Genomic DNA, 13,336 nt, shown 5'->3' on the forward strand with positions numbered 1-13,336 from the left:
ATCTGATCATTACAGAATCCCAGGAGGAGACCCTAGAGTATCGGGAAGGCCTAAAGAAATTCTGGTTTTTATTATTTGACAAAAGCAAATTCTGGTTTTGTCAAATAATAAAAAAAAAGAAATTATTTTTAAAGAAATTAACAAATAAAGGAATTCTGGTTTTTATCATTTGACAAAAGCACGATCCTGCCAGTGATAAAGCTACTTTTCATTTATCACACTTAAACCTGAAGCAGCTTGTACCATTAAAATCCTTGCCAGAGCAGAAACACATCAAATGTTTGTCTTTAATTATGTAAAATTTTAAGCACACTAAAAGTAGAGGGAAGAGTTTAATAACTCCTATGTACTCACCACCCGTTCACAACAGATGCCAACGTTTTGCAAATGTCTTTACCCAAGTGTTTTTCATCTTAGAAATCATATTTCAATATGCACTTCTAGTAGCTGAGACTGTTTTCTTTTACATTACCACAGTGCCATACCACAGCTTAATTAATAATAATCTGATACCCAGTCCATATTCAAATTTCCGTGATTATCTAAAAATATCACCTTGTGTTTGGTTGTGAGATCTCCTGAGTCTTTTTTTTTTTAATTTTTAAAATTTTGAGGTAATTGTAGATTCACATGCAATTGTTAAAAAACAATGATGCAGAGAGATCCTGTGTATTCTTTATCTGGTTTTCTCCAGTGGTAATATTTTGCAAATCTGTAGGACACCATCCTAACCAAAACATTGACATTGCTACAGTCAGATGCAGAACAGTTCCATCCCCACAGGGATCTCTCTAGTTGCCCTTTTACAGCCACACCCACTTCCCTCCCATCTCATTCCTTTCTGATCCTTGGCAACCACTAATCTGTTCATTTGTATAATTTCAGCATTTTAATAATGTACAGTGGAATCATACAGTATGTAACCTTTGGAGATTGGCCTTTTTCACTCAGTATAATCCTCTGGAGATTCTCCTGGGTTGTTGTGTATATCCGTAGTTGATTCCTTTTCATAGCCAAGTAGTATTCCATGGTGCTGTGGGACCACGGTTCATTGAAGCAGTTACCCATTGAAGGAGATCTGGCGTGCTTCAGTTTTGGGCGATTATGAATAAAGCTGCACTAAACATTTGAGTACAGGATGTTCTGTGAACTTAAGTCTTCATTTCTCTGGATGAATGCCCAGGACAGTTGCTGGGTCCTGTGATAGTTGCATGTTTAGTTTAGTTTTCTTTTCCTTTAATCTGCCAAGCTGTTTTCCAGAGTAGGTGTACCTTTTTACATTCCCACAAGCTCCGTATGAGTGATCCAGTTTCTCTGCATGCTTACCAGTGTCACCAATTCTTTTTTTTAAAATAAATTTATTTATTTATTTATTCTTATTTTTGGCCGCGTTGGGTCTTCATTGCTGTGCACAGGCTTTCTCCAGTTGCTGCGAGCGGGAGCTACTCTTCGTTGTGGTGCATGGGCTTCTCATTGCGGTGGCTTCTCTTGCTGTGGAGCATGGGCTCTAGGCATGCAGGCTTCAGTAGTTGTGGCACGTGGGCTCAGTAGTTGTGGCTCGCGGGCTCTAGAGCGCAGGCTCAGTAGTTGTGGCACACGGGCTTAGTTGCTCCATGGCATGTGGGATCTTCCTGGACCAGGGCTCGAACCTGTGTCCCCTGCCTTGGCAGGTGGATTCTTTTTTTTTTTTTTGGCTGCTTTGGGCGTTGGGTCTTTGTTGCTGCACGCGGGCTTTCTCTAGTTGCAGCGAGCAGGGGCTATTCTTTGTTGCAGTGCGTGGGCTTCTCGTTGCAATGGCTTCTCTTGTTGTGGAGCATGGGCTCTAGGTGCACGGGCTTCAGTAGTTGTGGCACGTGGGCTCAGTAGTTGTGGGTCACGGGCTCTAGAGTGCAGCCTCAGTAGTTGTGGTGCATGGGCTTAGTTGCTCCGTGGCATGTGGAATCTTCCTGGACCAGGGCTTGAACCCATGTCTCCTGCATTGGCAAGCGGACTCTTAACCACTGTGCCACCAGGGAAGTCCCGGTGTCATTATTTCTTGTTTTAGCCATTCCAGTAGGTGTGTGGTGGCCTCTTACTGTGGTTTTTCAAGACAATTTTTTTTTAATTGAAATATAGTTGATTTATAATATGTTAGTTTCAGGTGTACAGCAAAATGATTCAGTTATATGTGTAACTTTTCAGGTTCTTTTCCATTATCAGTTATTACAGTATATTGAATATAGTTCCCTGTCACAGTGGTTTTTAATTTACATTTCCTAGCTAACGATATGCTGGCCATCTTTTCATGTGGTTATTTGCCATCTGTATATCCTCTTTGGTGAATTGTTCATGTCTTATGCTCCTATTCTCATTGGATTGTTTCCTTTTTTGTTGTTAAATTTTGAGAGTTCTTTATGTATTGCAGATACTAGTCCTTTGTTGGATATGTGATTGGCAAATATAGTTGACATTTGAACAACACAGGTTTGAACTGTGCAGGTCCACTTATATGTGAATTTTTTCTTTTCTTTTTTCTTTATTTAAAAAAAATTTATTTTTTTATTTTTCAGTAAATGTGTACTACAGTACTACTTGATCTGAGGTTGGTTGACTCCATAGATGTGGAACTGCAGGTACAGAGGAACTGTATATGGAGGGCTGACTATAAGTTACACTCGGATTTTTGACTGTGTGGAGGGTGGGCACCCCTAACCCCCACATTGTTCAAGGGTCAGCTGTATTTCCTTCTAATCTGTAGCTTGTCTCTGCATCCTCTTATCAGGGTCTTTTGTAGATCAAACATTTTAAATTTTGATGAGGTCCAGTTTATCAATTTTTTTTCCTTATGAATCAGGTTTTTGGTGGCAAGTCTGAACTCTTTGCCCAGCCCCTGATCCTGAATATTTTCTCCTCTGTTTTTTTAATATTAATTAATTAATTTATTTTTGCTGTGTTGGGTCTTCGTTTCTGTGCGAGGGCTTTCTCTAGTTGTGGCAAGCAGGGGCCGCTCTTTTTTTTTTTTTTTTTTTTTGTGGTACGTGGGCCTCTCACTGTTGTGGCCTCTCCTGTTGTGGAGCACAGGCTCCAGACGCTCAGGCTCAGTGGCCATGGCTCACGGGCCCAGCCGCTCCGTGGCATGTGGGATCTTCCTGGACCGGGGCACAAACCCGCGTTCCCTGCATCGGCAGGCGGACTCAACCACTGCGCCACCAGGGAAGCCCTGGGGCCACTCTTCATCGCGGTTCTTGGGCCTCTCACTATCGCGGCCTCTCTTGTTGCGGAGCACAGGCTCTAGACGCGCGGGCTCAGTAGTTGTGGCTCACGGACCCAGTTGCTCCGTGGCATGTGGGATCCTCCCAGACCAGGGCTCGAACCCGTGTCCCCTGCATTAGCAGGCAGATTCTCAACCACTGCGCCACCAGGGAAGCCCCTTTCTCCTGTTTTTTCCTAAAAGTTTTATAGTTTTACATTTACGTCCATGATCCACTTGGAATTAATTTTGTAAAAGTGTGAGACTTAGGTCTCCAGGCTCGTTCTCTTCCAATGGATGGCTAGTTGCTCCAGCACCATTTGTGGAACAGGCCTCTTTCCTCCTGAGTGGCTTTTGCACCTTTGTCAGAAGTCAACTGGGAGCATCTGTGTGGGTTTGTTCCTGGGCTCACTGTTCTGTTCCATGGTTCTACGTGTCTTTCCTCCATCACTGCCACACTGTCGTAATTACTGTAGTTTTATAGCAAGCCTTGGAATTGAGTAGACTGATTCCTCCCACTTTATTCTTTTTCAACTTTGTTTTAACTCCTTTGCCTTTCTGTATAAATTTTAGAGTAATCTTATCTGTATCAACAAAGAATCATGTTAAGCCTGCGTATCAGGCTTAACATGTGATAAGCCTGCTTATCACATGTTGTTGCTTTGGCCTCCAGAAGGCCATTCCACTCAGTTTATTTTCCCACTGGCAGGGCCCAAGATGTGTTTCCACCTTTGCCAACCCTGCATGGCACCTCTCTTTGACTTTGCCAACCTGATAGCAAACAACTGGCATTTCATTCTATTTTGCTGTACCTAAATTGAACATCTCCCCTAACTTTGCTGCATCTCTTCTTTCAGAATCACCTTTTTCTTATCCTTTGCTCATTTTTAAATTGGGATGTCTTTTTCTTCAGGATTTATGAAAGCTCATTCTCATGTCTCAGTTCTCTCGGCAGTGTTCACCTTAGCTCTGGCTTAGAAACTTCTCATCTGGCAGTTGGAGTGAGCTGTCAGTTTCAGGGAGGTTCAGGATGCCCCAGTTTTTGCTGATGCTCTTTGAGTGCTACTGAGTTATGTCCCGGTTTCCTTACCTGCAGAATGTGGTCCGGCCTGCCTGGAGGGCCGTGCGCACCGCCAAGGTAATGGTTGTGCAAATAGTGAGGGGAACTATCTCTAAGTGGAAGGCGAAGTGCAAGGATTATCAAGTGAACACTTCTCTAGCCTTGTTTTTGAGTCAGCATCTTGCTTTCCAAGGAGGAACTCAGACAGGGATGTCTTTTGGTGTAAAGTGCCTAACTTCCTGCAAAACTTGGCAACAGCTTTGAAAAACACAGCAGTTATGGGGTCTCAGTTTTCCTGAGGAAATGGCAGGCTGCGCTGGTTTTCAAGTTAGTTCATATGCTTAAGTCAAGTCTTGCACTTTGACCATGTCTGTTGAATAAAATGTACCATGACATAATCACGTGTTTTGCCTTTTCTTAGGTGAGCATGCACGGGAGGCTGTGCAGTGGCCCTGTGTCTGGCTCTGTCATGCCTGGGCTGTTTTTGCAGGGTGCAGAGTAGGTTAGTGCCACATGGCCTGGGTCTCCTCTGGCTCCGTCACTCCTTGGCTGTGTGACCCTGAGCAAGGTAACCTCAGTCTCCTCACCCATAAATTGGGACGAACAGTAGTACCTGCCCATAGCATTGTTTGGGACAATTAAATGAGGTACAGGATAGAAAATAGTGAGGCTTAGTAAATGTGATCCACTATTTATCAGAACAAGGAATTATACTTTTCTAAAAGTTTTAAAATGAAAATTAATTTGCTTTACAAATGTCATTTTGAAACAAGCAAGGCCAGCGATCATTGCTTTGTTTTGCATAAGAGCTCCCGCCCATGGATGAAAGCAGGAATCAGAGAGCTGGATGGACTCAATCCTGAGAGGGTTAGGTGTGGCCAGAACCCCAGTCCTCAGGGTTTCCCCTCCAAAGTAGTACTGCTGTGTTCCTCATCTCAAGCTGGTTTTCTCCAGCATTAAAATTGCGCACACTTGCATGAACTGTGGAGTTTAAAGGCCTCCCAGCAGAAGGATGTGAACTTGTTCCCTGATGTGCTGCCCTCCCAGTCTCCCCGTTTGTAGGTTGCCTCTGGGGTGGAGGTTAGAGCGAAGAGGCCACAGGAACTTTTCTTAGTATTTTAGGAGATCAACTGAAAGATCAAATTGAAAGTTATATTGAACTTCAATGAATAATTCAGAGTCAAAGATGGCATCTTAGCACAGTGGGCTGGTGGAGGAGAACACCCTCCTGGGCCGGCTCCGTCCGTTCTTGAAGCCATCTCAGAGCTGTCTGCAGCCTCTTACACTGAAGGCCTTGTCCCCTGGCCTGTCCTCTGGGCTCGCTTTGGGGTTAGGCAGAGGTGGGCAGCTCTGGTGCCCCCTCTCAGCTCTCAGGGGGCTCTGTCCCAGCAGAGCGGCTGCCTGCACCAACAAGCTGTTTGTGTCCAAGGTCTCTGCCCATCACTTGGGGACTCGAGGCCTTAGCAGCATTCATCCTCAGCTCTGTTGCAACGGTGTATTGGGCAGCTTGCAGGTGTGACTCCGCTGTCGCCAGGAGGAAGTAGTGTGGTAAGAGGAAGTGCCATTAGATCTGTTGGTGTTCTCCCTTTACTCCCCCTTCTGCTTATGTAGTGCCTGAGGTATGGGTAATTAAATCAGAACCTTTCACTGCTGTCATTGTCCCAGGTTACCCAAATTGATTCCTGTACTTAGAGAGGAATGGGTGAGGCATATTCTGTGGTTTTCCGTTAGTTGTAGGCCATTTGGGATCAACACTTGGCCATAGACTGTCTGTAGGATGAGCCCTTAGCATCGATGGTCCAAGCTTTGGGCCTGGGGCTTCAGAGCCTTTTCTGGACTATTTGGGGTCTTGTTCCTCCTAATTATGGATCTAGTTTAGAAGCGTTTGGGAAGTTTGAGACAGTTATTAACCATCTATGCTCCAAATATCGTAACTTTTTTTCATTGAAATCGTAGTAGCTTGGAAACCTCTCTCTTGCTTACCATGAGATCTTAAAAAAATCCCACTGGAAATGCATTTCAGGCCTGTGCCTCTCTGATTGCTGGCAGGAAGGGGACCTTTGTCAAGGTGGGGGTCCCTAGGATCTCTGCATTCCATTTCCATGAGCCGGGGCACAGGATGTACTATCTAGACCCAGCACGGTTACCTTTACTGATAGATGACAAACAGCCTGCCTGACTTTGCTTCCTCTGTCAGCCTTACTTCTCCGGGGAGATGTGTTTTGAAAGCATGCAGAGCTTTTTAAATTTTAATTAGTTAATTATTTTAAATTGAGGTTATGGTTGACATATAACATTATATTAGTTTCAGGTGTACGATGTAATGATTTGCTATTTATACACGTTGTGAAATGATCACAGTACTTAACATGCATCACCATATAGTTATAAAATCTCTTTTCTTGTGATGAGAACTTTTAAGATCTACTCTTAGCAACTTTCAGTATACAGTACAGTATTATTGACTATATTAACCATGCTGTACATTATATCTCATGACATTTTATAACTGGAAGTTTGCACCTTTTGACCACCTTTACCCATTTCACCTACCCCCTGTTCCCACCTCTGGCAACTACCCATCTGTTCTCTGTATCTGTGAGTTTGGTTTCTTGTTTTTGTTTTTTAGATTCCACATATAAGTGAGATCATCCAGTATTTGTCTTGCCCTGTTTAACTTATTTCACTTAGCATAATGTCTTCAGGGTTCATTCACATTGTCACAAATGACAAGATTTCCTTCTTTTTAATGACTGACTAATATTCCTCTGTGTGCATGAGTGTGTGTGTGTGTACACACCACATTTTCTTTATCTGTTCATCCATTGATGAGTAAATATTTAGGTTGCTTTCATGCTTGGCTATTGTAAATAATGCTGCAGTGAACATGGAGTTGTTGTTTGTTTGTTTGTTTGTTTTTCTTAGTGTTTTCGTTTCCTTTGGATAAATACCCAAAAGTGAAATTGCTGGATCATATGGTAGTTCTGTTTTTAACTTTTTGAAGAACCTCCATACTGTTTTCATAGCAGCTGTACCCATTTGCATTTCCACCAACAGTGTGCAAGGGTTCCCTTTTCTCCACGCCCTCTCCAACACTTTGTTATTTCTTATCTTTTTGATGCTAGCCATTCTAACAGGTGTGAGGTGAGATAGTGTAGTTTTGATTTGCATTTCCCTGATGATTAGTGATGTTGAGCATCTTTTCACATACCTGTTGGCCATTTGTATGTCTTCTTTGGAAAAATGTCTATTCAGATGCTCTGCCTATTTTTTAATTGGGTTGTTTGTTTTTTTACTATTGAGTTGTATGGGTCCATGTGGGGTTTTAAACCCTGGAGATCAAACAGGGTGTGATGGTGGACATTGCCATCTAAGTCATAAGAAGCTAAAGGCGACAGCCTCCCCCAGGACGGTATACACAAGGGCCCAGGGCAGGAGGAACCCTCCCTCCAGGGAGCTGCTGTAACTGTACATTTAGCTCTTTTTTTTTTTTTTTTTTTTTGGCTGCGCCATGCGGCCTGCAGGATCTTAGTACGGCAGTGAAAGCGCAGAGTCCTAACTGGACCACCAGGGAATTCCCCACTTCGCTCTCATTTCTTCTTATTGGTGTTGTCGCCTTCTGTTTCTCAAGCCATTGGCCTTTACCCTCCTTTCTTGCTTTTTCACATTGTTCTGCCTAGCTTTTTAGCTTTTTCTGCCTTTTCAGGATTTCCCTCTTTCTTTTCCCATTTTTCTTTTTTTTTTGACTTTCCTCTGCTGCCTTTCAGATCTTTTTGCTCTTTTCCTTCTGTTTTCCTTCTCTCTTGCTGGTGTTCTTGTACTTTCGCTTCTTTCTGCATTTGCAGGTGTTGGCATCCTCCAGAGGAGCTGACTGTAATCTGGGCATTATTTTTAACCTGAAATGACTTTTTACAGCACAGCGGAATGCAAGTGTTGGGCTGGTTCAAATCAGTGATTGTAACTGAAGGGAACCCGCCTCCCCCCAGTTTTATTCATTATGAAAAGTTGCACAACAGCATTCAAAGACTTTTAAAATAAACACTGTCATCCCACCTCTCATCTGGTACTCATTTTTCCTGACATTCTTCTCTTTACCTGTTTACACACCAGTTCTTCCATAAGATTAAGCATAATGGTGTCTTCTTCACTTTTCTTGCTCACTAAATCAACGGCAAGTTAGCCATGTCCTGCTTTTTTCCCGTCATGAGGTAAAAGACCAACACGTGTAAGCCTTTACAGCTAACATCTTAGTGGCTGCTGAATTCCTACCCCTGCTGGCATACTCCTGCAGATCCCCTCCTCCCCACTGGCGGGTGGCTTGCTGAGGTTGGGAAGAGAGACCGTGACATGGTGGGATGTGTGAGGGTTTGGCCGCCAACCAGGCTGAATCCAGGCGTGGCCTCAATTTGCCGCTTGATCCTAGACTGGGTGGTTACCTTCTCTGAACAGTGACATCTTGGGGAATCTGGAATGTCTGGAACATGGAGTGTCTTCGGTGCCAAGCTGAGGATTTTGAACTTCCTGCCTGTCATTGTGGGAGCAGTCACTGGCCAGCTCGCTCCTGGCGGCCGGGGCTGGTCAGTGGTGTTTGCGCAGCCCTTGGGTGGGTGGCTGGTGGAGGACGAGATGGGTGGGGATGAGACCTGGAGCAGGGAAACCAATCTGAAGCTTCTGTGACTGGTGATTCATGATGATGTGCAGAAACTCCTGTTCTGGTTCTGGAGCCAGAGAACGATCTCAAAGGATAAGGGTGTCTTTTCCCTCTGAGCTCCTGGACACACCGAAATCCCATCGGTCAGTGAATAGAAAACGGCTCTGGTCTGCTGCTCCTTCCTGAATGACTGTGTTGTTTGTGTTGGAATCGGGATTATTTAAGAGCATTAACATTTCCTTTTTCTAAATCGAGTAAGTGTGTTATCTCTGAAAATAAACTACAGTCCACGTATAGAGGATGTTTAAAGTGCATAAATTTTGATTTTCATTATTGTGTATTTTGGTGATAACAGAATTGAGGGACACTTTTTTTTAGAAGGGTTTTGTGTCCACCTTTGACCAATATCTGTGGTTTTGTTTACAGATTCCCACTGGAAATCCCTTATATGAATCTTATTACAAGCAGGTAAGTTTTCACTAGTGTCTTTTTGGATTGAAATTAGAGTGAGTGACTCAGAAACCACAGCTGTGAATTGCAGCCCAGTAAGGCCTTTCGTCCCTTTCTGTTTCCAAATTATCAGCTAGCAGCCAGTGTCATGGGTAATGCTTTTACCTGCTGCTCTGTTGCTGAAGCCTTGTCTCAAGTGTTGCTCCCCAATTCCAGGTAGACCCAGCATACACAGGGCGAGTTGGGGCGAGTGAAGCTGCACTTTTTCTAAAGAAGTCTGGGCTCTCAGACATTATCCTTGGGAAGGTATGTGATGAATGATAGCGATTTCTGTGGCCGCCCTCAGGGCTCCCCCGGCAGGTGAAGGCCGGCCTGTGCAGACCCCTCTTCATGTGGTCTGTACTTCCCTTGGAAGTGAGCTGGCCATTGTGAGCGTCTCGGGTCTGTAATTGGTAGATCCAAGTGCTCTGATGGCTACTGCCACCCTTTGCTTGCATAGCAGACAAGAGGCCTGAGTGCTCTTGGGATCTTGATAGCTATGGATTTATGTTGGCCTTGGAGCCAGGTGTACCTGGGTGTTCTCTGGGCTCTGCCACGGACCGCTGTGTGCCCCTGGGGGGAGGGAGGGGTGAAAGCTATTCACCTGTTCTGAGTCTGTGGCTGCTGTGGCGTATACATAAGGCCCACATGTAGCGATGGTGGCTCCTGTTTTGTGATTAAACAGTCAATGATCAGCGGTCGCACTCACGAGCATTTTTGTGTTTCCACAGATATGGGACTTGGCCGACCCAGAAGGTAAAGGGTTCTTGGACAAACAGGTATATACCCGTATACACAGAGCAAGTGGAGGGGCTGGGCCAGAGCCCCCAGGCCGGGTCACCTCTCCACTTCCTTCCTCGTTGTCTCCACTGACAAGTATTACTGGTCATAAGTGCGGACATCAGACTGTTAAAACGGGAAGGTTTCATTTTGAAATAAAGGTCTTTTGAACTCTTGGAGCCATCTTTCATGGTTAGCGTATCTGGTAATATTTTGTGTGCTTACAAGCAGTTGAAATGTTTTCAAAACGTTTTATTTTGAAATAACTTCAGACTCTCATGGAAGTTGCAAAAAATAGTTCAGTGAGTTCCCGTGTATCATTTCCCAGCTCTCACCAAAGCACACTGCTCAGAAGCCTGACTCAGAGCTGACCAGTTTTATTGATACCTGCACTTTATTGTGGTTTTTGTTTCTGTCGTATATAGTTCTATGTAATTTCATCACTTGCATAGATTCACGTAACCATCACAACAGTCAGGATCAGAACATTCTCAGACCCCAGAGTCTCCCTCATGCAGCCCATTGGTAGTCACACCCTGACCCCTGGCAACCACTGGTTCCTTCTCTGACATAATTTTGTCATTTTGAGAATGTTCTATAAATGGAATATTATAGTACTTATGATTTTTAAGTGGTCATATTTTAATTTAGTTCAGTCTTTCCCCAAACTATATTCCAAGGGATGTTGTTCCTGGTGTCTCACTGTCCGTGATCTGACCCGTCGGGAAAGCACCGTTAGCTTTTCCTCCCTCGCTTGAGATTCACAGTACACATCTGGGTGTTAAGGGTTCTGAGGATCTTTGTGTAAGAGAGCCCTGTTAACTTTGCTTAATGCAGTTCTTCTAACCTTACTAATGTCCCCATTTCTCTACACTCTACACGGGCATTCTGTAGACATCAGCTTGAGAAAAGCTGCTCTAGTGCTCATCTCTTTGAAGAAGTTTTTAAAACCATAATTCTGTTTACAGTTTTAAAAAGAGTCCATGTTCTTAGGCCCGTTGATCAATTTAAAAAAAACTAGGTGATGCTACACGAGTCCACTAAGACTGTGGCATGGCCAGTTCTGGGTTAGGAGGAGGGCGAGGAGGAGTCAAGGCCCCTGCTGGCCTGGTTCAGGTCCTTTGTCCTTATGTGGGAAGTGAAGTCCACGTCAGGCCATTGGGGAGTAGGGAGGGTGAGTAGGAGATGCTCTGTTCAGTGAGGCCAGGGGCATCCCAGGGAATCGCGAGTGTCAATTCCCAAACAACTGTGTCTATTTCAAACCATTTTTAAAAAGTCAACGCATATTTGAACCATCCTTTAGACTCTTAAACTGCAGTCTGCTACTTTTACAATCTAGCATTTCCTAAATGTTGAGATTATTTTTGAAAATACATTTATTTGAAAATACATTTATTTGAAATTTTACGGTGTTCAGAAAGCAATGGGCTAAGTCCATTTTAGCATATTCATTTAAACAGTGCTCCCAGGGTGAGACCAGTTCTGCTCAACACTGTAAGTGACTTGCTCACATGTGGTCTTCCTTGTTGAAGTAAACTGAAATCCCTCTTTCCCCAAAGCCCACTGCTGCAGACAGCTCTGCCACTGCCGCTGCCAGCTGGGTGGGGTTTACGCCTCCCCCTTTTTTGGATTTGCAGGGTTTCTATGTTGCACTGAGACTAGTGGCCTGTGCACAGAGCGGCCACGAAGTTACCTTGAGCAATCTGAATTTGAACATGCCGCCGCCTAAGTTTGTAAGTGTCAAAATCCTTCAAGTTCACGTTCTTCTAATATCATCTATTTATCTATCTCTCCATGTTTTCTCTCTCCCTCTTTTTAATTTTTTTTTAATTGCAGGGAAATTTACATAATCTAAAATTAACTGTTTAAAAATGAACAATTGGGTGACATTTAGTGCATTCACAATATTATGGTAACCATCACTTCTAACTGGTCAGAATATTTTCGTCACCCCAAAAGAAAACTCTACACCCATTAAATAATCATTCCCTATTTCCCCCTCCCCCAACCCTTGGCAGCCACTAATCTGCTTTCTGTCTATGCATTTGCCTGTTCTGGACATTTTATAGAGTCATACAGCTGGCTTCTTTCACTCAGCATAATGTTTTCAAGGTTCATCCACATTGTAGCATGTGTCAGTACTTCATTCCCTTTCGTTGCTGAATAAGATTGCATTGTGCGGTCTACCCCATTTTGTTTATCCATTCGTCTGTTGGTGGACATAATAATTCATGCACAAGGAATTGTTTGCACACCTGTTTTCAGTTCTTTTGGGTCTATACCTAGGAGTAGAATTGCTGAGTTATATGGTAATCCTGTGTTTAACTTTTTGAGGTTTTTCTCCATTTTGAAAGCACTTTGAAATGTGTACCCTTACAGTGAACACATCCTCCAGTAGTAGAATTCTGTGCCAGCTACAGTGCAATGTACCTCTTTCTCCTCAGCACGACACCAGCAGCCCTTTGATGGTCACGCCGCCTTCTGCAGAGGCCCATTGGGCTGTGAGGGTAAGTGACCGGGGAAGGCGCCCCTCGGCTGTCTTTCACATGCAGTTGTTTAGCCATTTATGACGTTCAGAACATTTCATAGGACGATTGTATCATCCACTCTGTTTCAGAGTGAGTATGCCACAGAAGTTGGACAAAATACTTTTCCAAATTAGAGTCTTTGCAAAGGCTATCTATCCCCTTTTCCTATAATTGGGTGTTGCCTACTAAGGCAGTTAGGTAAGTTTCAGATGTTGGACTCTGAAATGTTTACAGTTGAAATCTCGTATTTCTAGGTCATGTTCTGTGGTTTTGCTGCTTGGGTTGGTTAATCAGGATAGAAGGAGAAATTGTGAGAACTCTCAAGCATGAAGACTTCCAGGATGTCTTCGTAGCTTTCTTCGTTATTTCCAGCCAGTTTATGCTTTATAATTCTTTCCTTTCTGTTTTGCTCCTATTGCTTTTTGAAAAGCTTCTCTCAACACTTAATGTGTTCTTTTTAGGACAGGATGTTGTGGCTGTAGAGCTGTGTTACTGCTTCTAGAAAGAAAAACGAGTGGTGTCTCCTAATAAGTGCGGAATTTACTCCAGAAGGCAACTTGTGTATGGCTTGGAGACAGTCTCCCAGTAATAAGACCTCC

At 43.8% G+C, this 13,336-nt stretch overlaps 1 protein-coding gene across 31 annotated transcripts in view; it reads left to right on the forward strand.

Annotated features, from left to right (window-relative positions):
• The window catches only part of EPS15L1 (epidermal growth factor receptor pathway substrate 15 like 1), a 99,727-nt gene that overhangs the window by 13,780 nt on the left and 72,611 nt on the right, over positions 1–13,336 (forward strand). For 4 of the 31 annotated variants that reach the window (XM_033401534.2, XM_004277600.4, XM_033401564.2 and 1 more), the window contains exons 2-6: positions 9,367–9,408; positions 9,607–9,696; positions 10,161–10,208; positions 11,847–11,942; positions 12,654–12,716. In XM_033401534.2, the coding sequence (XP_033257425.1) occupies positions 9,367–9,408; positions 9,607–9,696; positions 10,161–10,208; positions 11,847–11,942; positions 12,654–12,716 (339 nt within the window). Of the gene's footprint in view, positions 1–8,715; positions 8,867–8,964; positions 9,084–9,366; positions 9,409–9,606; positions 9,697–10,160; positions 10,209–11,846; positions 11,943–12,653; positions 12,717–13,336 lie in introns of those variants that run through there. The other 27 variants (XM_033401533.2, XM_033401546.2, XM_033401547.2 and 24 more) reach the window with 21 other exon arrangements.

This window comes from Orcinus orca, chromosome 3, assembly GCF_937001465.1.
Source record: "Orcinus orca chromosome 3, mOrcOrc1.1, whole genome shotgun sequence".
Lineage (NCBI taxonomy): Eukaryota > Metazoa > Chordata > Mammalia > Artiodactyla > Delphinidae > Orcinus > Orcinus orca.